This window comes from Struthio camelus, chromosome 11 (assembly GCF_040807025.1).
Source record: "Struthio camelus isolate bStrCam1 chromosome 11, bStrCam1.hap1, whole genome shotgun sequence".
NCBI classification, from domain to species: Eukaryota; Metazoa; Chordata; class Aves; order Struthioniformes; family Struthionidae; genus Struthio; species Struthio camelus.
This window is the reverse complement of record NC_090952.1, coordinates 7,060,723-7,087,610: the sequence shown is the minus strand read 5'-3', so window position 1 is coordinate 7,087,610 and position 26,888 is coordinate 7,060,723. Positions and strand designations below refer to the sequence as shown.

At 43.1% G+C, this 26,888-nt stretch overlaps 1 protein-coding gene and 1 long non-coding RNA gene across 3 annotated transcripts; one reads left to right on the top strand and one right to left on the bottom strand.

Moving 5' to 3' along the window:
* The first annotated feature begins 735 nt into the window (after positions 1–735).
* LOC104150915 (ras-like protein family member 11A-like) lies at positions 736–13,780 on the top strand. 2 transcript variants are annotated; one of them, XM_009685428.2, is made up of 4 exons: positions 736–1,812; positions 3,259–3,315; positions 5,753–5,835; positions 9,869–13,780. In XM_009685428.2, the coding sequence occupies exons 1-4, from the start codon at positions 1,668–1,670 to the stop codon at positions 10,334–10,336; spliced, it is 753 nt and encodes a 250-aa protein (XP_009683723.1). In that variant the 5' UTR covers positions 736–1,667; the 3' UTR covers positions 10,337–13,780. The 2 variants fall into 2 exon arrangements, with proteins under 2 accessions (XP_009683723.1, XP_009683722.1); XM_009685427.2 differs by having other exon boundaries at positions 758–1,812; positions 5,753–5,901.
* Positions 7,298–26,857, bottom strand: LOC138068814 (uncharacterized). The gene is made up of 12 exons (XR_011143558.1): positions 26,768–26,857; positions 23,995–24,106; positions 21,588–22,263; positions 18,936–19,140; positions 18,189–18,346; positions 17,183–17,287; positions 15,840–16,975; positions 15,593–15,722; positions 14,969–15,399; positions 11,026–13,107; positions 10,127–10,361; positions 7,298–9,558 (listed from the first exon to the last, which is right to left on the bottom strand). It is a non-coding gene; the product is annotated as an uncharacterized lncRNA (long non-coding RNA).
* Between the last annotated feature and the right edge of the window lie 31 nt (positions 26,858–26,888).

Here is a 26,888-nt window from a genome sequence, read left to right as displayed (position 1 = left end):
CCTTAGAAAAGTGACACATCCATAAATCTTCTAATCCTGTGCTTATTTCATTGGACTGCTGTGCATCAAAGTTCATACTCAACGTGCCAAGGTCCTCCGTGATGCTGGCACAGAAACTGAGATCTTTTGGAAACCTGCCCCTTAGATTACCACTCCTTTGAGAAGAGGTGGTCATCTAGAGACCTGGCCTGATTTTCTAACCTCCTGAGCTAGCTTTATACCATGCCCCTGGGCTCTAAAACCTACATGGGAGGACTCATGGATATATGATGACTGAAAGCAGCTGCATGAAAGCAGCTGAGCAGAAAAAGCCTTTTTGGTGGCTGCAGTCCCTACATGAACAGCCATGCCTACCATCTGCCTGGTAGGAGTGTGCATAAGACAGGAAAAGTCTGCACAGCCAGGTCTCCGTAATTTGTGGGTGGATTAGCTGTGGTGCCACTTTTCCTTAACGTCCCCGTCTCCCACATAGCGTGACAGAGCGCACGTCTCCGATAGAAGTATGCTGCTTGCACCAGGCTGGCCTCTGCCCACTGCTGGCCCCTGCCCTTTGCAGACCTCTTTTGATAAGTTTTTCCGAGAGGAATGCTCTGACTGTAATTTCTGTCATTTAATTTACATCTGTTTTATATTATTTACAGTTTGGCTTTATCTGGGCCATTCCCTCCCCATTGCTCTTCCCTTTTTTCCCCTCCCCCTTACCCGTGATAACTTAGAGTTGACTGTAGCCAGTGTACAGTCACATTTTGTCATCCCGACAGACCTCGCAGCCGCCAGCTGTCTTACAACTGCTCTGGGTTTTCCTGGAGCGGTCATTCATCTTTCATTCCCCCTTTCTCGCTTGCCCCGCAGGAAGGATCCTGAGTCCTTCCTGAGCCTTCCCAAGTGTGTCACTAGCGCTAAATTCATTTTTCCATGTTCAGAGGACCAACAGTGCCCCAATCCAGTGCTGACCCTCATTCCGGTGGCGCATTGAGATGAATAACATGTATAAAGGAGTAGATCAAATATATCTTGGAGGATATGCTGTGCAAAAACTGGGGAAAAAATACATGTTTATTTTCACAAAGTGTCCCAGCAGCTTCAGCGCTCTGAAGGGGCCCAACCGCAGGACACAATAGGCCGGGGAGAACAACAGAGCGTGGGGTTGGAAGCAATTGAAAATGCAGAGGAACTAGACAGGCAGAACAGCGTTATTCAAAGTGGAATTAGAGCAGGGCACTGGGTGACTGCATTTTGCTGAAAACCCTACCGTGACGACTGAAAAACAGAAGGATCTCGTTTTAGCAAAGGGCCAAGGGACAGCCCGTAAAAGAGGCAGCGGGGCGGATAAAGGGGCGAGCGAGCGAGCGGGGTTCGTGGAGGCACACGCTCGGTGCCCGGCCGGAGGAATGTCATGGCTTCACTTGTGATTGGCTGGGGAATGGAGGAGTCAGTTTTCACGGGGGCTGATCAAAAAGTTTCCCTTCGCTTTCCAAAGTTGCTGTCTGAGCAGAGGCACCGGGAAGAGGAGGCCAGTCACTCCAGCGTTCCTCAGGAAAGCTACTTAAATGAAATGAAAAGGCTTCTCTATCCAAGGATTTACAGCCAAGAAAAGAGGCGGAGAAGCTGTTTTCCTTCTTTTCTCCCCCAACTCCCACGGCAGTTGATCAGCTCTCATTTCTGGCATGCGTCTCATCTCTCAGGATACTATGTCACAGTATTCTACTAACTTTCTCTTGCTTCCCATACCCGAGTATCCCGTGCTAGACTGCGTGCCCAACAAAATCATCAAGCTCGTGGTGCTGGGTGGCAGTAGCGTTGGCAAGACAGGTAAGTCCACAGGTGTACTTCCATGCTGTTTGCTCCCTGCGTGTCCTTGGCGGCTAATTTACAGCTCGGATAGACCCAAGGCTGTGTAAACGCTTAACCGCAGCAGCTGAAACATTTTAAGTTGCTGTTTTGAAAATGCACTGGATAATTTGTGAGGCAGGCTGGCTGGTCATACAGACTTGGATCAAACACGAGGTAGCAGTTAAGTGGACAGGGCACCGTGCTGGGAGCTCTGCACTCACAAGTGACACTCTGGTCCCGGGCAAATTATTTAACTATATGTCTCAGCTTCTGCACGCAAAAATGAGAGGGGGGATTTTTATTCTCCTGTTGTAAATGTTTTATGCTCTGTGGACAAATAACAGTGCACAAAATGTATTTTTCCATATCATTCTCTAAAGGAGAGGAGAGGAAAGGAGGCTAAAGGATAAAGGGAGCGCTACCACTTTTGAATGTAATGATTTATGATTTCAGAAATGACTAAGGCCAGATTTTATTTTACTACATCTGAGGTTCCACAGCACTCAGGAAAACATTTCGTTGTTTGGATTTGAAGCAGCCACATTTTCACATCAGTTTTAAGTAACTTGTTGAAGATACCTACGCTGTCGATTTCATTTAAGGGCACCAAAGAGGTGACTGTGTACCTGTCATGAGAAAAATGATTTTTATAGAAGACGCCTATGATAGACCTGTTTGCAGAAAAAAGCTTTTTATTTAGATATTAGCTGCGTGGTTTTGTAAACGATGGCAGATCTGCTGAGATGAGGACGCTGTAGAAATGTAAGTTCCTATCACCACGAAGGGACTTTAAGTCTTATAAGAGATCAAGAATAAGGAAAATGTTCTAATCCAAGAGTGTATGAAAGCACCACTGGTTAAGATGAAAAAGAAGGCACAGAGCACTGCAGCATGACCCCTCTGCGTGTAGCACATGCAGTTTGTTTGGTGGATGCGACTAGGTATCACTAATGTGTTTCACGAGGACGACTGAGGATTTTTAAGCCTGGGAAGAACCATTAGATCCATCAGTCTTGCTTCTTACTTGACACAGACATCTTAAATTTGGTATTGGGATCAGTTTCAGGATTGTAAGGGTTTGCTTCGTTATTTTTTTCCTGAATTATCTTATACCAAGGGTCAGATTGTTATATCTGCAATCATAACAAACAGTACTCCGTAACCCACATTGACTAGCCTAACTGAATCTAAGGGACCATTTACAATACAAGTTGCCAAAAATGCTGTGCTAGGATGTCACACCCTGGCCCCAAATCTGTTTTTTTTGAGTGCAGAGAGAGGCGTTTGCAGAATAATGTGTGAGCAATAGCAAGATTAACTTGATTTCCCATTATACTAACTCTTCCAGTAAGGTATTACATGTGTTCTTCAAAGATTGATTTTGGTTTACATTAAAGACCCTTTTTTTTTTTGATTGTTTTACAGCCCTGGTTGTGCGCTTTCTCACAAAAAGATTTATTGGAGACTATGAAGCCAACACTGGTGAGTCTTTTCTACTGCAGTATTGCAAATAGCTTGAAATGGAATCTACTCTGATTTTGTGACTGGTGCATATTACAGGAAAGCCAAGCAGTGTGAGATGTCCGTAAGATGCATATTTTCAGTTAATAGCCTCAAGCTACAAAAGCAATAAATCAAAGGCTCATTACTTATGATCCTTTCAGCTTTTTTTTTTTCCCCCCAACTTGATGGAAAAGGATCAGAGTAAAAGGTTTGCTTGGGGACATACCTATACTAAAGGCAGGCTCAAGGAACAACTCGCGTATCGACGAAACCGCAGAAGCCCCGTGCTGCTCTCTCTCTGCAACGCCGGGGAAGGCAGTGGCATTCCAAAGCGCGCAAAAGGCAGCTCAGAACTTTTTCTGTGTGCTTCCTTTTTTTCAGGGGCTTTTAAGCCAAGGGAGATTGCCAAATTTAAGTCTTCTTTCCATGACATAAGCAAAGCGGCCATGCAAACTCCTTCTACTTTGTTTCTTGTTTAATCCTGACCTGTAAGGACACCTCAAAGACTGCGTTCATGTCAACTGTTTAATTCATAGCCTCTGCTCTGCGCAAGGTGCCAACTGTGCTGGCCAGCATCGTAGAAAGGATCTTTGTACACTGTGCTCATACCTACTAGCACATCCCACACGTAGGCCATGTCACAGTTTTGGGGTCAAGCAGGACTGGATTCAAAGCAGTGATTGCTTCACTTTGGAGATACATGCTGAATTTAGAATGACGAGTCAGGAATGGAGATGGTAGTACAAGAGGCTTTTGATCTCTGCCTGTCTGATGAAATGCAGTCTGGAAGCTTCTCCTTACAACTCCCTCTTACTGACCTGATATAACCTGGATGGTTGCCTGGGCTATTTCTTTTTCTTTTCCTTCACCTTTTCTATGGGAGACCGTGCATCAAGTTAGACTTCCGAGCTTTTGCAGTGGATTGTTGCCAGAGCTGCTGCGGAGAACCACATGGCTTTCCTATAAGCTACCAGCCCAACAGCCACGCTGCAGAATAAACAAACATACCAGAAACATGCCACAAGTGGTAGTGTATTTGTGATCATTCAACCATGCTTTTCCTTCAGTTTGGTATAAGGCAGAGCAAAGTCAGCGGCTGGAAGCACCTGCTCTTTTTTCTGCAATGCATTACAGAGTAGGAATAGTATGCTGCCTGATCTTGGTTCAGAGGTACAGTGTCTCCCCCATAAAACAGTACTGTCTTTATAGCTTAAGATCTGATGTGTTTTCAAAAAAAAAAACAAACCCATAAGCGCTACAGCACCCCACAGAGTCAGTATTAAAATACAATACGGGAATGTTGGATCCAGATGCAGCAAACTTTGCCACAGTAAATTTCCTTATATTGTGAATGTTTCTATGAGCTCAGATTCTTTTCCACTGGAATAAAAACACCTGTTCCCTTCAACCCAGTGTTATGGAGTTAATTTTCAGCAGTGATGGTATTGTTGTCACTAATTGACCTCCCTGGCAATCTGAGTTCCTTGCTCTCCAGTAGATGGTATTTCTCCAGGTCTGAGCTGAAGCACATTGTTTTAGCGGTAGCAGTGACAAATGTATTTGGACAACGTTAAAAGGTCACACACAACAGCTGTGGATATAGCATTTCTTTGTAAATCCATGTGCCTTGTATTAAGTTCTAAAGAAAAATGACGAGGACATTAACCGCTGAAGCTATCTTCATGACAACAATGGATATTTCGTAAGAACAAAACTGAAGTGTTCTTTGACACTCAGCTCGCACTCCAGTAACAAAATAATGTTCAAACCCAGAATAGCAAGGGTCTTATAAGGGCTGGGGCAATCCTAGATATTTTGAAGCAGCACTTGGCCCCTGAGTATCAGTCATTATCAAGAACTCAGATTCAAACTGTCCAGTCTCTGGGAATTTCAAACCAAATCTGACTGCTAAGGTCCTACAGATCCCAGCGAGCATCTGGGTGTTCTGGATATAGTCATCCACTCTGTGTCCAAAACTGGAACACTTTCCTTTTTTTTTTTTTAAACTTACAGAAAAATACAGGAGGAAACAGCTCACCTTTTACATTAACTATTTTGATATCTCAGATTGAGATTAAAAATATATCCAGCCAACATGACAAAAAGGTAACAATATGGATCAAAAAACTGTGTGGGATTTTTGTGCCCACTGTAGCTAAGTATTTGATTCAACACATAATAGCACCCTTCCCACATACTATCCCAGGGATGCAGTGGACCCATCCACTCACATAGCAAATACAAACCTACTTTATTTTAGTAACCAGCCACACACCACAGTGGTGCCATTCACTTTTCATAGGCAGCTACATATCATAAGGCTCAAAAACCTGACTGCGACACTTCCGTTTTGACTTTACGTGCTCTTTCTTCTTTGTTACAGTCGCTGACTCTAATGATCTTACTCTTCCACCAGGTGCTTTGTATTCAAGGAAGTTCACCATAGATGGGGAACAGATCTCGCTACAGGTGCAAGACACACCTTTTGTTTCACTGGAGGTAAAATATCTGCTTAATGCATCAGTACTTTACAACACAGTTTGGTTTTTGCCAGCGCTTTCATCTGTAAGTAACCACTTACCAGCAGAAATATGTGTGAGCTCAAATCCAAATGAAGCTTAAGGGGGGTATTTAAAGCCCTGCCAAAATGAGTCCTTGAAGAGGTTAAATCAGGCTCCTTTAAGAGTAAGTCAGAATTAAAAGGAATATATTTCAAATACATTACTGCATCCCAAGCCTAAATAGCAGTAAAACCATAGGCTGACTTGCTCCTGCCAACACCCTGCTTGTTTTATTTCCTGTCAAATAGTTCCTGTCTCTGCATGGCAGAAAACTCTCACCTGCTTGGAGGCACAGCTGGCTCATTTGAGACCGTCCTGTGCACTCAGACTCTGTCTTCTCTAGAAAGACGTTTCTTTCCAACAGAACATTCATGGGGGGCTTTTCAGTGCTTTCCTTACTTTTTTTTTTTTATTATTTTTACTCATTCCTTATTTCTCAGGTGCTAGCATTTCTCCATATGCCTCTTTCAATCAATGTTTAAGATATTCTAGATTTAATACCTGGCTAGGAACCTGTCTATAAATATTTGTCGAAGCAGGATGCAAAGTTAAGAGGTCTCTTTTTGAAGATCTGCTTTACATGCAGAAGCTAGGTGTTTCCATTTCTTTTCTTTTTTTTTTTTTTTTTTTTTGGATGACTAGAAATGGGTTTAAGTGGAAAGCAGGAAGCTTTGACAAAGTTGCATGCTCTCTGCTGCTGCGGAGGGCGTGCAGAGCAGAGGACCCCTCATTCATTCTGGACACTAAAAAGCAAACAAAGGCAGCCATGGAAGTCCTCCAAATATTCAAGAGGGATTTAACAGTACAAAGGCTTTATGCCAGCTTGTTTAGAGAGGACAGGGCAAGAGAAGCTGTTGACAGTGATTAGGCACAATTGGGAACGGCAGATAAACACACGGCAAAGGGAATCCCCTTTCTGTGAGGAAGGAGAGAGTGAAGGAATTTAATTCCCTCTTTCACACCAAATAGAGTTTTATTTTCCAGTTTCCCTGTTTTAATTAGATTGTGCCCTAAAGTTCAACGGCTGTAGCCAGAGCTCTGCAAAATTCAATCACGCCATCAGCTGAAGTTTTTAGTAGTTGGAAACTATTTTTAATTTAGTTAGGAGGAGCTTTGTTTTCTTTGTCCCAGTCAAAGGTCTGCAGTGTTTCAACAATTCCCACAGACACACTTATCTTATCTTGAATCTCTGTTTGTATCAAATGATGTATCTCAAATTGCTTGAAGGGATTGTTCCTGAACAGAGCTCAGTTAAGACTGAGAATGGGTTGGATTTTCTGCTAAGATCCTTAAGGAAGAGAGAGTCGTTTGCTGTCTGCAGGCTGAGGACAGTGGTTTCTGGAGGAAGTCATGTGGAATCACTCAGGATTCTAGCCATACCGGAAATGTTACTGTTTAAGAGAGAAATAGAAGCAAATAGATAACTGGTTCAGTTAGGTGATTCATTGCTGCTTGAGCTACGCATGGCAAGCGATTGTGCGCTTCAGAAATCATTCTCAAGCAGAGATTTCCATTTAAAATGTAGCCCATTAGCCTTTGATTTTCCTGAATAAAGCATTCCACTGGGGATTATCCATCCATTTCGCTGCTGGGTGGGCCTAGCTGGAGTAACTGAGAATCCCTGCTCATTAGGCCTCTCTAAAGGTACATCTCCTCCAAAAATATTTTTAAACGCTCGCCAGAGCAATTGGTTCTTCTTCTCCATAAAAGGAGTTTGTGGGTGAAAAGAGGCTAGCAGAACATGAAGGGTGGCTAATTAGCTACAGATTGGATACAACCCAGACAGCAACAGGGCAAACTGCCCTTCTTCTTACAGTCTGCCCTATCCTGGCTTGAGTTGGCTCTCATTAACCTTTTAAGCAAGGCTGTTTGTGAGGATCTCTCTCTGCTCTGTGTGCGACTCTGCTGGTTTTTTTTTTTTTTAGGGGGGAGTGGGGCTGGAGCAGGGTTGATCTGTTAAACAATTTCACTGCTAATGAAAGAAAACCAAGATTTAGCATGAAGTTACTGTGAGCTGGTAAGAGCAAAGAACTACTAGATACAATGAGTCACTGCCTCTATGGGCAATACTGAAATATTGCCTATGCACAGGGCAGTTAGTTAGCAAAACTCCTGCTGAAAGTTGTAAGCCTAATTTATACTCCAAGGACTTCTGAGCCTTCAGAAATTCTGCTTCCCTCTTCCTGCAGAAGGATCTTGTTTGTAGTCCTTTTCTTTCCTGTCTGATGTAATCAGTTCTGCTCATTCTTTTCAACCTCTGCTTCTTGAGGTTAGGCTTTGTAATCTGTATATAAGTGTTTAAATGAAAATGATCTGGTTTGCGAGATTGCTGAGCACAAACAAATCCTGTTAAAATGAATGTGAATGGCAGATATTCTGCACATTTTAAACATATATAAATATGCATGTATATGTTTATAATATATATTTAGATACTGGAATATATGTATTTTAACTCCATAACTACTACTGAACACTGGCTAGCTTTTTACCAAACAGTTATTTTTCTGCTCTTTCCTATGACAAACTAAATTGCTGTTATAAAACCACTTAATGCTTTTCCAGGTGTTTTATGCCTTAGGAATAAGTGGCTACATGGCTTCAGGCATGCATGAATGATAGCACAATGTTTTAATGATGGTGAAGCATCTGAAAAGTTGCCTGCTTTATTTTAGGAAGAAGCTATCCAGCTTGTTGCGCTGGATCCGTTCTGCAGACTCCAGTTTTCTCAGGTCAATTAGCTGACTGAACTGTTTACTGGGCAAATTATTTATGTTAGCCAATAATAATTTGATAAAACATTCATGGACATTAATGGGCTTTGGAGGAGATTTAAAATGCGTGTCCTAAGTCCAAGTGAAGTTGACGAAGCTTTCTAGAACAGAATTTAGCAATAATAATAATAAAAAGCTGGGCTCCGTATTCATGACGTTGAACTCCCTCGAGAACACTTGAGAGCCTCTAATTCCCTCCAACTTCAACAAGAAGTGCCTTGTTGGATCTGGAAGAAATTACAAGGCTTCAGAGAGCCTGTACTATTGACAGGAATGTCAGTTCTTATCAAACTGAGCATGCTGGCAATAACTGCAACAGTGATCTCCCTATCTAGTTGGGTAGCAGGTCAGCACGGATAGCAAAGAGTAGAGGAATAGCTGAAAATAGCCTCATCTTGAAAAGGGAGCTGATGTCTTTTCAAGCCCGACAGTATTGTATTCAGTTTTATACTCCCCACGCTGGTGATTGTTATGGCTGTCTGATTCGCAGTGGTGAGGGACTGATCAAACATGTGACAAGCAAAGCAGTAACACAAGCCCATTCCAGCTCCGCAAATCAACAAGATTTCACTTTATTTTCAGGTCCAGTAATTGGTTATTTGTAATAAACTACTTTTTCAAAGTAACTTTGAGTCTGAATAGCTGGAGAACTACCTAGCAGTAAAACCTGTCAGGCTTCACCTAACGGAGACAGTAAGAACCCCTGTCCGTGGAGACATTGTATACCGAATTGGAAAAAGTCCTAAGAAAAAGGCCTGGGGGGGAGAACCCTTCTCTTGCACTAGTGTGACTGGCCTGCTGAAGTTGGCAGGTCTTCTAATGCTCTTATCATGCCAGTTGTGATTTTTATCCACAGTAAAAAGGCAGCTTACTGTCACACTGATTCACTGCAATAGAACACAAAACGAACCTTTAAAAAGATATCAACATTTCGGCTGTTCTTTTCTTTTTAACCACTCAGCTTTGCCCCTCGCCCCTCCCGTGCTACTTTCCTTTCATATGCTATCGACGCACAGGGGAACTTTGCGCTGTCCCTGTTGCATCCCCCAGCAATCAGGGACGTTTCTGTCTGTACATTCAGCAACAGCCACACGTTAAAACAAAGCTTGGACTAGCTAACGGGACTGTATGACTGTTTGCTCTGTCTGCTCCCTGTTCTCAGCCCTTTAATCTTGCACCTCTTGGTTTTGACGGCAGGACGACACTGACAGCATTTGCTGCCAAGAGCAGATAAACCGTTCGATCTACTGGGCAGATGGCTTCGTATTCGTTTACTCCATCACGGACTATGAGAGCTACCGAGTCATCCGACCCCTCTACCAGCACATCCGCAAGATCCACCCGAATGCTAACATTCCCCTGCTCCTGATGGCCAACAAAGGAGACCTACTGCGAGCCAGGCAGGTGTCCTCCAAAGAAGGACTCCAGTTGGCCAGCGAACTGGGAGGCACTTACTATGAGGTGTCAGCCCGGGAGAACTGTGAGGGCGTCCACGAAGCCTTCCAGCAGATGTGCCAGGAGGTCAGCAGGATGATCGGGAGCTGCAACGGAGAGAAGCGAAGAGGCCTCCACCTCGTCCGACCCAAGTCGCCCAATATGCAGGACTTAAAGAGACGCTTGAAACAGGCTCTGACTTCTAAAGGGAAATCTGCCACTACGCTGTGACCGATGGAAATTGTTTGCCACACCCCTGGAAAAAAAGGCAAGAAAGCAAGCTGGTATTAAGGAGCATCTCCAAAATTCAACAGTCAGGTTGTGTGAGAGGGTCTTTCATTTTGTCTTTGCATCTTCCTTAAAAATCCTTTTTCATTCAGCAAAGGGACTTACTGAATGTGCTCTTTGGGGTAAGAATTCAGAAACTGTGATTTAAAAGATACATTGTCCTATTTCCTTTTTAAAAGGGACACAGTCAGATAGTTTAGGCCTAAAATGTAGTTTTTATTAATAAAAATAATTAAATCATACTATTAAGAGAAATGACTTCTCTTGGGGACGGAAGTATTCCCAAACACAGGTAATGAGCTATGGCAAGAGTTCAGGAGAACGACGTGAGCTATCCTGAGCAAGCAAAACTTGTAAGATCTCCTTAGCTGGCCCAAGACTGGAGAAATAAAGGCCAAAAGAAAATGAATAGGATAAATGGTGAAAAGTAATAATTAAAGACAGCTTTTAAATTGTAGTTTAGAAAGTGTTTGTAGCAACTTGGGGAGAGATTTGTTTATATGCAAGCTTTAGCCTTACAGTGTCTCTTTAAAGGCAGACTTTAAAAAATCACTGTTTGCTTACATGATTTTTCCTTAAACCCCGTGAACCCCTTGTGAACACTGAAAGTGTTTAGAGGGTAAGATACATACTTTAGCAGCATTTTGCAGTCAGTTTCTCTATGGTCTGCTTCTCATTTTTGTGTAGGTTTCCTACATGGCAATGAAAGAGGAAAAAATAGAAGAGTGTCATTGTAAAACTTGCAAACAAATGGACCATACTGATCAAGAGCAGAGAGGTGACCTGAAGCTATTTAGCTTTTTTTTTTTTCCAAACTAGCTAGATTTCAAGTACAAGGCGCTGTTTGTAAGAAACAAGGCCTTCACACGAAGTCAATTTAATTCATTAGATCTTTTTTTTTTTTAAAGAAGGAAAGGTTTTACAATGTCTGAAATTCCTAGCTTCAAGAATTTATCATTTTGTTATTCGCCCTAAGACCAGACTTTACTCAATACCTCGCAATTCAACCAAAATACCCGCCTGTCAATACATATTTCACTGGCAGCATCTTGCTGCACTGGGTCTCGGCACGTACCAAAAATGGTATTTGAAGCTACATCCCGTGATCTGGCCACTTTTATGGCAGCAGTAACAACAACGTGAAGCATCCATCATTCTGTTCTTAATGAGAGTGGAAGGCAACTGGGTTGGACCATGCAAAAGTCATGATGCAGCAATCTTTTTTTTTTTTTTAAACAGACCATCCCAGAAATTCACAGGACCATGAAACAAAGTAAAGCTCAGTGATTTACGCTGAGGAACGGAGCAGGGAAAATCCGAGTTTGATGGATATAGAAAAACACTCTCAGCTGTGGTTTCAGAGGGCAACACAGAGCTAAATCAACCTTTTACTCATCATGAGCAGCAAAAATGTAAACTGAGTCTGATGAGTATCTATACAGCTCAGGGCTTGAAAATTTATTTAAAATTTTTCTTGTCCCTACTTTAGACCAGCCTACTCAGGATTTTCCTTATCACCTGGATTTGCTTTATCTACAGCTTACTTTCTGTTTTATTTATTGTTTTCCACAGCTGGTCATCCAAGAAAATCTTGTGTTCTCATTAATTTTAAATTCTTTTATTCACACAAAAAAAAAAACCCGCACTTTTTTTTAAAGGTAGTTTCAAGTGGCAATAAGGGGAAAAGAGAAAATTAGATCATCCATATTGGGACTATGAACATTATCACTGGACTTCTCCTTTAGCTTATGGTTTATTAGCAATTTGATATTTGAGTAGTGTCATTATTCATTGCTGGCACTTCAGTATTGCATTTACTGGCACAGAATTTCGGTATTTTAAATAACTAATAACATGGCTCAGATATTGAATCTTTAACACAAAATAGAGCAAACAGTTTCCAGGAGACACTAGCTGAAATTTGTTATATCAGAAAAATGATCAGCAATTTTGAATAGCAACTAAATATTTTACCATTCTAGTACTGTGAAATAAAGGCTAAATTTGCTGAAGACAATTCGCTGACCACATTTGTTTTCAGAAGAGCCTGAGAGAATTAGGTGCTCAATCCTACTAAATACGGTTGCAACTTAACTCTTTCAGCTCTATTCCTTTCTTACTGGGGAAGAAAGTTCAAAACATTTCAAAGGTGTCAATGTCCTATTTTCAGTAGTGATTAATAAAAAAATGCAAGGCCTTTCCTGACTAGTATATAAAATGGCTCCTTTAAATCTCACATCTTTAAATGTTTCTTGTTTATATTAAGCTAAAAACATTTCTTTCCTTCCTATAACCTAATACCCTGCTTTAGAAGTATACACAAGTATTTCTACATTTGTATTCCCGCAGAAGCAAGTATTCCCACATTCCGGCTGCACTGGTGGGGAAAAATCTACATTTTAGCTCAAGCCGAAAAATACTGAAACGTTTTCTTCTCCTGAATACTGACATGTGGTAAACATTTATTCTGCCACAGGAACTTGGGTATAGTATTTCCTTTGTTCACTGACCAGTAATATAAGCCTTGTAATAGCTTTGGCGCTGGTTTTAAGCCAGACATACCATCTACAGAAGACAACAGAACGCAGCGTTTTTAATAGCAGTGCACTTACGCACCAGAAGGCACCACTTTGGCCACTGGAGCTGAGCAAGGCTGGGGAAGGAGAACGGTAGCATGAAAAGCAGGGAGAAGAGTCCAATGTAGAATTGCATGCCTAAAAATAATCACGTAAAGCATCAAAGATTAATCATGTAGAACCTGATCCTGAATTGGTATCTTCAGAGCATATTCTACTGATGGTTTAAAACTAAGGCTCTAGAAGGAAGGTACTTAACACAAAGTCCGGAGAGGAAAGGAAAAAAGATGTGAGTTTTTTATTGTGGGTATCAAGGCAAATTTTCTTCTCTGTTATACTAAGTCCAGATTAACTCTGTTTGTGACAATACCAAGAGCAATGAGCCATAGAATTCACTCTTTTTTTTATGCCTCTTTTTCATTATCCTGCACAGTTTAAATCTTTGGCAGCATCTGGTTTTCAAGATGGTTTACAGCTGGGTTTACTTGGGCACAAAGCAGTTGAGTGATTTGCCCCAAGGTTACACAGATGAGCAAGTACTTCAGAGGAGCTCAAAAACTGGCCTTTGTGATTAATTCCCAACTCTTTACAACAACTACCAGACCATAGCACCTCCCTCAAGGTATGCACAAAGCACAGTGAGTTGTATTACACAGGAATGTAATTAAAAGTTGGAAAAAGTTACTTAAATTACAAGCTATGTTAGGAACTGACTGAGTGAAATATTACTGATATGCTGGCACTGTGCACAATTATAGTAATACTGAAGCTGGTTTGTGAGTTATTGAAGTAAATGATTATTTTCAGCAGTATTTCTCCGTTGTGTTTCTCATACGTTTCTAGCGATCCCCCGTGGAAATACAGTGGGACTTGGGAGAGAGGAAAATCTAGCTCTATTTTTAACTTCTCCTATGACTTGCTTGGTGATCTTGGCCAGCTCCCTCAATCTAAGTTACCATGTCCATAACTAAGAATAAGGTTATTTATGCATCTTTCCAATGTGCTTTAGCACCCACAGGAAAGAATGACCAAGCATTACAAACAGATGAAATTGCCAGCATTTGCAGCGGCGATGGCTTAAATCCTAACATCCAAATTCAGAGCTTGATTCCAGAATCCGCCAACACAGAGCTGTTTGGATCCCACGTTAATACCCGAAGTATGTTAAGCATATGATCAAAATGGACAATTCAGATCTTGAATTCAAGGAACAACTCAGAGCGATATATTTGTATCCGGGGTTTTGCCCCAGGTACCTGGCTGCTCATGGGATTTATGTCAGGTATACAACTGGAGAGGGGGGAGCACCTTTCTGAGACATCAAAAGTTGCAAAAGGTTGACTGAAAGCCTGCCAGCTTATTGTTACAGCTGAATTTTCCTATGCCCAATGGCAAGCTCAAAGACTTTGGGTCAAGACCATATGGACTCCGTTGGAGTCGCAGCTATGTTTGCAGAGCTGGCATGTGACCCTGAAGCTGCAGAACATAATGACATATTTGTTAGTTTTTAGCTGCTGCTGTATTTTCAAGGTGTTCTTACGAGATGTCCATGTCTCTTTTGGGGCTAGCACAGGACAGCCATGCAATTAAAAGTTAAAAAAGATCTTCAGATTCACTCTAAACACCTCAGAAGCGGGGACAGTGGTCCTAGAAAAGACTCTCCAATCTATCTTTGGCGAAAAAGTGAGACTGTTCCTTTGATATTTTTTCACCCTCTGTTCACACCGGTTCTTTCATTCCTTTTCCCTCCTCATTCATTCCCTCCTTTGTCCTGGTTTAGTTTAGTTTGCAAGCTGAAACTATTCTGCAATCATTCTTCCTTGAGTTTAGAAGCATATTTTCTGCTGTTTAGCTTAAAATCTATTTCCAAGACTTTAACTCCAAGTAGACATGGTTTACATCAAAAGAAGAGTGTCTGCTTAGCCTTTTGACCTTATTTACCTAAATCATTTTAAATCACACCTAAATCAAGTCAGTGCAACCCTGTATTTAGACAAACCTTTGGATTCATCCCATTTTTCCCCAGACGCTCTCATTGGCTTAGCCTAACAGATCCTTCCTCTGTTGTGTGCGTACAACATTAAGCTCGTTTGTGTTGTTTAGTCATTGTTTATTTAAACCTGCTTGGTTCTTGTAGAGTTTGATAATTTGCTGCTCTTCTCTGAAATCTCTTCAGTTTAATCAAGCAAGTTCTCTTTTCTAAGCAGCAGTGCAAGCTACAGATGAACTCAGAACAGCTGCTGATTTTCTGCTCTGTCAGATTTTTGCCCATTCTTGAAGACTTTGGAATAACTGGGAGCATGGAGAGAGGTGCAGCACACAGCCCTCATCTCCTTTCATCTTTCCATCTCCTCCAGTGACAATAATTTGAACAATCCTTCACGTAGTGGACAAAGTTTATCTTAAATGATAGCGTATCAGCATGGGTTCCTACAGATGGAAAAAACACAAAGTATGGAGCAGACAGATGAGTTGGTAGGCTTCTGTAAACCCTAGGATCCAATTCGTTTAGGAGCTGTCATACCAAACCTCTTTCCTTTAGAAGATACATTTTTTACATTTTCCATTTTATCCAAATGCATTTCAAGGCACGGCCTCTGGATCTCGTCACACAGACACTTACTGTCTCCTCTGTGGCAGGTCGAGGGGAAGCTGCACATTTTCCAAATGTGATGGGTGAAAGTATGCATGCCTTGTGCTGCTGTTGTGGATGACTGTGGAGACTGTTCCTAAGAACAATGTTTTTCTTCTTTCTGGGTAATAATGCAGAACACTAGCAATCAGTAACTGGTCGTTTTGAAAAGATGTGAGTTTTGTTCACAGTGGGTCTGGAGACACACTGTACTTTCTCTGCTGGATAGAAAGCTCACCAGATAAGTGGGGGTTGGGCCTGTTCTCATGCAGCCTTTGAACTTCCACAATGAGAGCTGAATTATGTCATTTTTTGATTGTGATCCAGGTTTCCAGATGCATGCAGGAGCCACCACTCTTCACACTGTGTTCTGCATTGCGTTTCACTTCAAAATTCAGTATTTCCCTGTGCCATCATGAAAAAGAGAAACAACTTTGGAATATCACACTGAAGTGCAACAGGCCATTCCCTTAGCCCTTCATTTTTGATGAAGACCATGGGTGCCTGAGCTGTTTTTTCTATTTGTTGGGGAGTCTGGGACCAGAACTCATATTCATGCTTTATAAGCAAAGGCTTCATCACTTCAAATGAACACAACTCTCCATTACTTAATTAACAGAGCAAGGTATACCATGATACAGCTCAGTCGTTCTGTGACTGTCAGTAAAGAGCCCTGGGACAGGGAAATGAGAGAGGCATAAAATCTCAGAGTTATGCTCCTCTGTGTATTCTGTTTTTCTGTAGGGCAAAGATAGACTGACTTTCCCTCAAGCGCTTGGAAAAATAATAAGCTGGTGGCAGTGCTGAATATAAAGCAAGTGGTGATGGCAAGTCTAGCTCAGCTGTCTGTGCTCCAGCCCATCTGTTTCCCAGGGTGGTGGGGGGGGAGGGTCAGTATTTGTAAGAAAAACTTCCCAAGTGCAAAAAAAGTGTTGACTGGGAAAACAGGAGTTCTCTGAGTCAGAACTGAGCCGACGTGTCGGAGCTATGTGTCTGGAGGTGCTCGCCGAAATGGAAAAGCAGAGCCCAGGCCTCGGAGAGCCGTTAGCGTTTCCCATGGATATCCGTTTGGGGCCGTGGTGAAAACTCCATGTCTTTGTCACATTCCAGTCCACGTGGTTGTATTGTGCCTATGTCAAAGCCATTTCTCCTAAAGCACTACAGTCACATTGCTAGTCTCAGCGTAGGTACTGTTACAGCTCCAGCCATGAACAGAGAGGTTGAGTTGCCATTCACTCCAATCCACTCCTTTAACTGGCAAGAGCACCTACAAAGGGCAGCGTCCAAGAGCTAGTTCCAAATCCTGAATATATCTGACTGCTGTTCCTCAGGTGGTGCTGGACATCAGGAACCGGCTCTCAGGAGAGCCATGACCTGCAAAGGAGCAGCTTTTAAAAGCGAATAATACATAGCTGTGTCACAATTGTGAAAAGCTACATTGTATATGCAAGTGCTATTCACTATTAGGCAGCTTTAAAGAAAGCCAGAAGTTTTGTTTTTAAACCCTGTGTGCTAATCATTAAGATTCCTCATTGTATCTATTTTTGATACTTTTAATTTTAGCCATTTGCACTCGTGAACCTTGCACTGGGCGCTGAGGCAAAAAGAACGGAGCTAAAGGTTCGTCTCTTCATCCGCCTGGCACTGCGCATTTTCTCCCCACTGCAAATATGTCTCAGTGCTGACCTGGAAGAACCAAGAATCATGAACAGGGCTGAGAAATACATTCAGTTTCCAAAGCCTAGATGCCCCTCAGCCCCTATGCTGTGGCTATTGGTGAGAGCACTAGACAAGTACATCATGTCTACGTAGGTGTTCACCACCTATTTACACGTGGTTTGCAATGAGCTTTAAAACCGAGGCCTCACAGGGCTAGGGGAGAAGGTTGTCAAAGGGTTAAATGTTTCCTGCCCGGGGCCCTTTAATCAAGAATCACGTAATGTGGAATGAATGCTTCAGCTCAAAACGTTTCCTCACTCTGACAGCTTCATGGTGTGAGGTCAAAGTGTGGAGGGGGACGGGAAGAAAAGCGGGGGAGCAAGGAGCGGCGGGCTAGGAAACCCAGAGAAATGCACACAGACGCTCAGAGAGATAGAAAGGGCTGTTTCTCAAGCAGCTTCGCCCCAGCTGGAAGGGGCCGCGGTGGAGCACGGCAAAGTGCGTACAACTTTAAGGACTTCCTGCTCGGGGCTGCCTTTGCTTCTCCCATGTGTGCGTGCTTCTGCTCTGGGCACCGTTCCCACGCTACACTGCAGAATACGCCTCGAGTTTCTCACAGTATCTCTGCCCAGATGCAAACCGCAGCTTCGGTCCTTCCTGCGCCCCACAAATTTGGGAGGTGGGGCTCCTTGGGGGGTACTGTTCGCTATGTTTATTTTTCCTGCAGATGTGGATCTTTTCCTGCGCTACCAGAGCCATTTCCTACCCCAAACGCCTCAAATTTCAAATTACTTTGATTTTTCAGACCAAGCTGATCTTAATTCATTTCTTATACCAAGAGAAACTGGTCTAGTTTGATTTCATTGGCAAGCCTTCTTACGAGCGCAAAGTAATCAGTCATTCATAACTATCAATCACAGCCACTTACTATGTCAAAACATATTTCTACAGGTTGGTGCACCACACATTTGTCTGTTTTCCCTGTAGTCCTCCTCTGTCACAAGGAAAAACAGTTTCCACTCGGGCAACTTCTACTCATTTAATTAATTGCCATTTAACACAAACATCTAGTCATCAATTCAGGTGCTGGGGGGAAAAAAAAAGAAAAAATATTAAGAAGTAAATAAACACTTTAGCAAACACCTTTCTTCCCCTCATCCCCAAGCTCAGCTGAAGCCAGACATGATGGGGATCCTCCTCGCTTCCCAGTCTCTATTCCCCTTGTTTTCGCCTCCGGTTACGCTCAGCCTGTCCCAATTGCTTTGGTGAGGCGACGGATGGCGCAGGCTGGGGTTTTGTGTAATGGTTTCTGCCAGCTCTTCCTCCCTGCTTCTTACTGTCCCTGCCCTGGCATGGGTCACCCACGGCTGTGGTCTCCTGGTGGTGTCCCTGCCCCAGCATGTGTCACCTGCAACCATGGTCCCTCCGGGAGTGTCCCTGCCCTGGTGTGGGTCATCCGCCACTGCGGTGTCCCAGGGGTGTCCCTGCTCTGTGCTACCCACAGCCATGGTCCCCCGGGGGTGTCCCTGCCCCCGCATGGGTCACCCGTGTGTGTCCTGGGGGTGTCCTTGCCCTGAGGTGGGTCACCTGCAGCCAGAGTCCCTCAGGGATCACCTCCCCGGAGGAGCATGTCTCCACCCAGGTCTCCCGAGCCATCTCTCCCTCCACGTGTCACCTTGCATGTCTCCTTGCACACCTCCTCACGCGCCTCTTTCCCTCGTGGTTCTATCTCAGATACGTTTGAGCAGGGCGCCACGTGCTCCTTTGACAGGCTGATGTTTCGGCGTGCGGTGGGGTGTTATTCGGTCTCGCAGCTGGGTGGGTCCGGCTGTGATGGGCACACAGCAGCTCACGGCCTCAGCTCTGCAGCCCCTGGCGACCTAAATCCGGCCACGTATGCCCAGCACAGCGCTCATGTGAGTGCTAACTGGGCGCTCATGCCACAGTAAACCCTGCAATTTATGCATTCCTCCTGCATTGCAAAGGTAAGAAAACACACCACACCCCCCAAAATGATGGCAGTAACACAAAGAGATTTGGTAGATCAGCCTCCCACTGAGATAATTAAAATCTGCATCTTCCCACCAAACGATAACAAATGTCAGAAGGGAATCAGCTGACAAATTGTCTTGCTCAACACTGCTTGCCCCTAAGCCGCATGCAAAAACAAACTGCTTTCATGGCAGGAAGTCTTCAGGCCAGTTTGTCACCAGGATTCAGAAAGATTTAAATAAGAGAGCTACTAGCCTTAGATACTGATCGGTGAATGATACGGCCAGAAAAGCTGGTCAGCAAGCATCTCAGCGGGCTAGTAGGTAGAAATGCCACTGTAAGGATCTCAGGCAAACATTTTCGGGGGAAAGATTCAGGTCTTCCAATGATCTTAGCTCAAGCGTTAGGTCTTGTTAATAGCTCTACATGAAAACAATTCTTATGAATTAGGAAAAGGTCAAACTCGAGCTCAGAGCTCCAAATATTTTATTTCTAAAATGGGCCACTTACAAAATTTTCTAGGTCTGAACTATTAGTTTTCAGCACACAGTTTCAGCCTTCAAGCTGAACCAAAAGATCTAAATTTAAGTCTGTTTTTTTCTGTTAATATGTGTATTTTGGGATGTCCTTTGTGGGATGTTACCAGTTCCTCTAGTTCTGTATCTTCACGCTCCTTGTCTTTCAGGCATGTTTTCCTGCTACTGCAAGAGGTAATGTAACCTAATGCACCAAGAAACACTGCAGGGTGGTGTTCAAGTTGTCCCACCCCTATGCTTTGGTTCCCATAAAATTAAAATGATACTTCCTTCCTTTGTAAAGTGTTTTGAGATCTATTGATTAAAATACTCTAAATACTCTAATTAAATACTCTATTGCCGCTCCCTTGTGAGGAGAAAAGTTGATGGTTGGTATTAATAGAGCAGGAAGTGGGGATTAAACTTTGCTCTCTAATCGCAAACAAAAGCTACAAGAGCCCTGTAGCTTCTGGGTAAACCTAGGAATGAACAACTGTTTCTAAGGAAAGTGAATCCCAGAAGTAGAAACCCAGATTGATATCTCGCAGGGACTTGAATTAAAACAAGGTCAGGCTTGGCAGCCTGCCTCCTCTTCACCTTGTGAGTATTCGCCGAGGGACTGATCTGGAACATAACTGTTTTGACACAGGGTTTCCTGTTGCAAACGCTCTGTGCAGACTCCACATCAAGCAGCTGGGATTTTATATGTGTCTAAGCCACGTTTCCGAGCAATGTAAAATGCCATAGCTCCATGAGAGGCTTGCGGATCAACAGAGATCCACTGCCAGTTTTTACTGGGTAAGGATTCAACCCAGCCTAAAAATGGCCCGCAACAAAAACCATTTCTGAGGCCAGGCAGGTAGCTTCACATTTGCAGAGAAATTAGGTCAGCCATCTTTTCAAAGCCCAGGTTACCTCTGCAATAGCAGAGAAAGCTTTGTAGCGACAGCCTTTGCGTCTAATGGTGGTCTCCGTCAAGACACATGGAAAAAGTTTTGAGAGATGAGTAAACATTGAAACAAAAGCTCTGAATGTTCAGTGGCTGTCTGCTTTGCTTTAAACTCCTCAGGCATGTTTTGCATTCACTTTCCAGGAGTAGCCGAGCGAGATTCTTCCTGGCACAAAAGGTCCTAGCAACTAGGATGGATATCTTTAGGGTATCAGTTACCCACTGTGCAGTGTTGGACTACTACAATATACATGGGAGTCCTGACCCATCTATGGGCTACGAGGTTCCTCCCACAAAACAGATGTTATTACAGCAACAACAGAGAATTTATGGATGCACCAGTGCCATCCAGCATGGCATAGATGCTCCTGAGCTCCACTGATCATGCTGGGACATCCAGCTAGCACAGACCAAGAGCTAGCACAGCATTGCATTCTGCTAGCACAGAATGCATCTGCTAGCACAGCATTCATTGCATCTGCTAGCACAGCACTGCATTCTAGCTAATAAGCCCTGCTTAACGGCAAAAATGTAGCACCACGCTAACTAACGCAGCTCTGCTGCTTCCGGCGTTGGAGCTGGTTTAGTTGGCGTTAACAGAGGAGTCACTGCCCCACACTCTATTGTGTGATGTGGACGTGCCCTTAGAGTTATACAGCTGGGTATTTGTTCTGGGAATGCTTGTACGCTCACCCACTCGGCACAGAAACAATGCAAAGCGATTTTTTTCTAAGAGATCAGAATTAACAAAGCTCTACCCATATAATCACACAGCACTGCTCAACATCTCGACTTCAGAGAAACACACTGCAAAAAGAACCACCTCCCTACTGCTTTTGAATAGAAAAAAAAGTAGAAGAAATAATCTTACCACAAATATTCAGTGAGCAAAACAAAGTCTACTTTCAGCAGCAATACCATCTCCTTTACTTTAAAGTCAAAGCAGTGTTTAATAAAAGCTCTATGGTACGGGCAGCCTTTACAATTGGTAAGCACTTACTGCACTGTGAATTGGGGAAGTGACAGACACGGTGTTCTATAAACATCCAAACTCACCAGAGCATGTTAATGCATTATAACATCCGTGGCGGCAGTAGCTACGCCACTGGGGTGCATGCCCAGAAATCCGGGTCTAAGAAAGAGCTATCACATAAAAATAAACAGGACTCTATAGGCCGGTTATTTAACAGGGCATAAAAGCAGTTAAAGAGATACTGAGGAAACCAGTCATGGAAAATTTAGGTCATATTACTTAAGCTCAGTTCTAAGGTTACGTTCCTTCTTTAGCACATGGTTCCTTCTCCGTGCTTCACTGTTGTTTCTAATGATGCTGGCAGCTACATAAACATCAAGATCTTTGAGTGTCTTTCTTCTGACTATTGAATGTCCAGTCTGACCTTTCAGTGTTCCAATAAGTCCAGATGCTCCAATAAAGGTATCATTGCTATCCATAGGATACTATTTATCAGTAGTTATTTCCTGACCAGGAAATAAATTGAACTATAAGGAGATACAGCCTAGGTCCATTATGGGAGTTTCATAGAGTACTAAATTAAAAAAAACAAAAACAAAAACATAAAATTAACACCAATATAACAAAATCAATCATGCATTTCAAGCAAATGCAGAGCAAAACCATGTAGCCTTGCCACTGCCTACAATTAACCTTTTCTCAGCCAGTGCTCTACTCTTCTTTCTATATATCTCTTTAATCCTGTTTTTCTCATAATAGCATTTCAAGCCATCTCCTGTGTGCATGAGATTTTTCTTCACTGATCTCAGTGAATCAGATTGTAGAATAACCATTTTGCCTTTAAATTCTAGTCTGTTTTAAGGCAGGCACTTTAAACTCAATTCTAAGAAGCAGGGAAAAGGAGGTATAACGTTGCCTAATGGTACAGCTGTGGTTCCCAGATCCCTGATGGTTTACGAGAAAAGACCTGCAGTTGGCCTCCAGAGTCACATTCCCCCTATAAAGCTTTCAGTTGAAAACGTAGGCAGGTGCATGACTATCTGCAATCATTTCTTTACGGCTGACAGCGGTCTATAGCCCAAGTTTGGGAACTGGTAGTGTAGGCAGATTAGGTTTCAAAGCAAGGGTAAAAGCAAGTTATTTTTGCATTTCTGCTAAGCTAGTCAGTGTATTATACAATAAATGAGTTTTCTTAGCTCTTCATTTGCACCAATTCTTTAACATGGTCTCTATGTATTCTACGCAGGGCCGTTACACGCCACTGAAAGTTCACTTGTATAGGACACGCTGTACCATTTTTGAGTGACGGAAGGGCTGCGTGGAGAGGTATGCTTTATACCAGACATAAGGGCCAACTTCAGAAGTCCCAGACTATGTGCTTGAAATGCCACTCAGGCATCCAAATAAGCATCTGTGGATTTAATGAAAGAGCATGGCTGTTCACCAGATGTCCACGGGCATATAATTGATATAGGCTATACAGACATCACTGCAGAATCTGGCAAAGTATCAGCTGGGAAACCAGTGGTTAAACTGCAGAAAGCAATACTCGGTACAAGAATTTTACTGTAGGTAGAGAACAAGTTAAAAAAGAAATGGTAACAGATTGGATTGAAAAGGATTGCACTAGTATGGGCTGACTAGCAGAATTTCTGAAGAATTGGACTTGGAACCATCTCATTAAATATTTTCATGAATGGCCCTGGCACAAACCTTCAGACCATGCTAGCAAAATCTGCTGATGATGTAAAGTTGGGAGGCCCCATCAACGTACAGGAGGATCCGAGTGTCCTGCAGGAAGAATGGCATTCCTCTGGGGAACTGAATCATAGCAATAGGATGCAAAAGCAAACACCTAGGGACTGAGAACAAGAATTTCTGCTCTAATCAGTCAGAAGCAACGCAGGAAGAGAAAGGCCTAAGCATAGTACAGTAGCATGTAGGAATATCAGTGTGCTGCAGCTGTGAGACAGGAAATGTGATCTGAGGATGTATCAGGCAACATAATCACAGTAAAGGCAGGGAGTATTAGTGGCACTGTACAAGAGCTCGCCGAGACCTTCCTCTGAGCGTTGCACACAGCTCTGATCACCCATATTCCTTGCAGAACAGGTGCAGGGCAGAGGAATTACTGAGGGGTTAGAAACCTGTGATATCAGAAGACGCTGAGGCCACGTGTATATTAAGTCCCTGACCTCCAAAGATCCTGCTTTTATGTCTGCATGGTATGGGACATTACACATGGAAATATTACCCCAGACTATGATTGAATATTTGGTGGTAGAGCTGCACACACAGTTCCTACCCCACACTGGAGCCTCCGTTTTCTGGTTCTTGCCCCCAGGCTGCTGCTCTCTATTGGGCTGACACAAACATTTGTGCGGTCACCTGGGAACTGAGTCAGAAAATTGATCCATCTGAAAAACAATGCAGCAACAACAAGAAAGGTCATTTTTCAAGGTCAAGGCTCTAGACAGTCCAATAACTCAGGACTATTTCTGAAATCCAAGAGAAGCTCAGTCAATGGTAACTCAGGTATCTTTGCATTGCATTGCTTTTCATTGTACAGACAGACCTTCATAAAGGGGGGGACATACTTGGTCTAGCAGAAGGTGTACTGAGATGGGGCAAAGATACTCCCTACCAACCCATCTAAGCTTCAAAGAATCTTTTGGCTAAGGAACAAGGCTGAGCAGGAATCAGTGCAGAAAGTGGACATGAATTCCCAGGAGACTGGCAATTAGAAGTTAGTTTCTAACCATGGGAGCAGTGAAGTTCTGAAAGAGCCTTCCAGTGGGGGACAAACACTTTAACTGGTTTTAAAATGAGATTTGGCCCTTAGGGACTACACAAGACAGCTGTTTGCAATAGCTGGAAATGTCCTCTGTGTTAAAGGAAGTCCCTTCCAGTGATCTGACGCGCACAGAGCCAAATGTTAAGTACCCTCCACTAACAATCTTGGTCATAGGATGCAGCAAAATGTGTGGCAGAGCATACCACATTTCTCTACACAAACGAGAAAAACTTGGCCATTTCTCTCCACTTTGTACTGTTTTAATATCGTGCAAACCCCTCAGCTCTGGTTATCAGCACTTTTCACTCAAATTTCGCAAGACAAAGTGACCACACAGAGTGCAAGACAGAAAAGAATAAGGCCCAGGAGACTGCCATTCTTCTTGCCTCAGCAGAAACAAGTCCTAAAATATGTGGCAGAAAGGCTTATCCTAATCTTTCATGCTGAGGAGTTCCACTGCATTCATCCCCATACGATTCTTCCCCTACATTAGAGATTTCCATCCTGGGCAGACTGACTCCAAGGGCTTTAAATGCACAGCAAAGAGCAGCTGCCCATTATGGCTCTGAAGAAATGATTGTCATTAGGATGACATTGATCCTAGATGAAGAAAAACTCAACTCAAAATCATAAATGAGGAATAAGCCAGGATTTTCTTCTGTACCAACCTAAAGCTGTAGGGTAAAGTTGGGAAGTTGTAGGTGTTCTTTAGTGCATGCCTATCCCCAAGGAGCAAGGCCATGGCCTGGGGGCATGTCGCAGTCTTGTGACCCCAGTGAATTCCCACTGTCTGCAAACCTGCAATGACACCTACTGGTAACCAAAGGACAATCAAAGGCAGATGTTCCTGCTTACAAAAATGCGAGCCTGCCTGCTTCCAAAGGTAAAAGGGATTTATTTTTATAACTTGATTTTCCATCATCAAGGTTCTCCACGGACAGTGTTTCTGTATATCCTCTTGCAGGAAGTGGAGCTCTGCTTAGCATGGCTTATTTACAGACCACTCGTTTACCATTTGGGTCTTTGGATCCAAGGAGCTGAATAACCCTTGCTCTCCACGGACAGTGTTTCTGTATAACCTCTTGCAGGAAGTGGAGCTCTGCTTAGCATGGCTTATTTACAGACCACTCATTTACCATTTCGGTCTTTGGATCCAAGGAGCTGAATAACCCTTGCTCCCTCCAGCTAAGGTCTGGGGGCTGGAATATGTCAGCGTATTTACCTAATGTACGTAGGCTTTGGGACTCATTATTCCTCTCACCTAGAGCCAAGTCAGTCAGGTCAGTACACTACAGACCTTTCATGGAGCTTGCTTGTACTTCCACACTAATACCCCTCTCATCCTACAGGACTGGAGCCACCCATATACTGCAGTCCTCTGCACCCAACGCCAAACCGTTTTCTGAAGGCCTTGGAAGGCGATTCTCTTCAACTGCAGTTGTCCGCAATAACACTCAAAAGACCACCCGTGAACTGGTGAAATGAAGGAACCATCACTTCAAATGAAATAGTCCCACTACAGACAGCAAGGGAAACTAAACAGGATCTAGTAAAAGTCTAATTTTAGAACCGGACACTGAAAAGTTTCTGAGACAGCAGCATTACATTTCCTTCAGAAACCTTTGTTTCTCAGCCTTTGAATGAACACTTGCAGAAAATACATCCACCAAATCTGTGGAGAACTGACAGCGTGCTAAGCACTTCGCCAGCTAGAAGGTGGCAAGACGTGTGAGGGAGTGGTGAAAAGTCTCAAAGCTCAGCTCGCAGTCAGCGTAAGGCTTTCTAATTCCGAAGAAAAACATAGAAAGAAAGAGAGGAGCGAGGAGGGAGCAACTGCAGATATTCTGAAAGCTGAATGGGTTTTGTGTGTGCTCCGTCAGTCCACTGGAACACCGCAGAATGATTAACGCTTGTACAGAGTGCCATTAATCGTAGGAAAAATACAAGCAAAGTAATTAGACTCAGGAGCCCTATGTGAGATTTTCTTACTGAATTCCATGGTTTCATCCCAAATTTTAAATTGCCTCCTTTGTCTTTTTCTAACACATTTCTGGGTGGCACTACAGCCATGCATAAATAATAAAGGTTTCTTAAACTATTTCTAAGACCATAACAGTTGACTGAAATTAGTCCTTTCCATTAAAGAAAATCTGCAGTGGGAATGCTCTATACCTGTAAATAGGTAAGGAGCCAAATACAGGGATTATCTGTTGACATCCCTGAAGAATACACAGCCTAGATTAATCTCATTAACTTTGGATGTGCACAGAGTAGATATAAATACCTGAGGGCTAGTTTTTCAGCCTTCCTCTATAACTAAGAGACGTGGGTACTTGTAGCGTACAGCTCATCTCATCCTAGATGAAAACATCTGTGTCAGGACGACATGAATTGTGCTTCAGAGA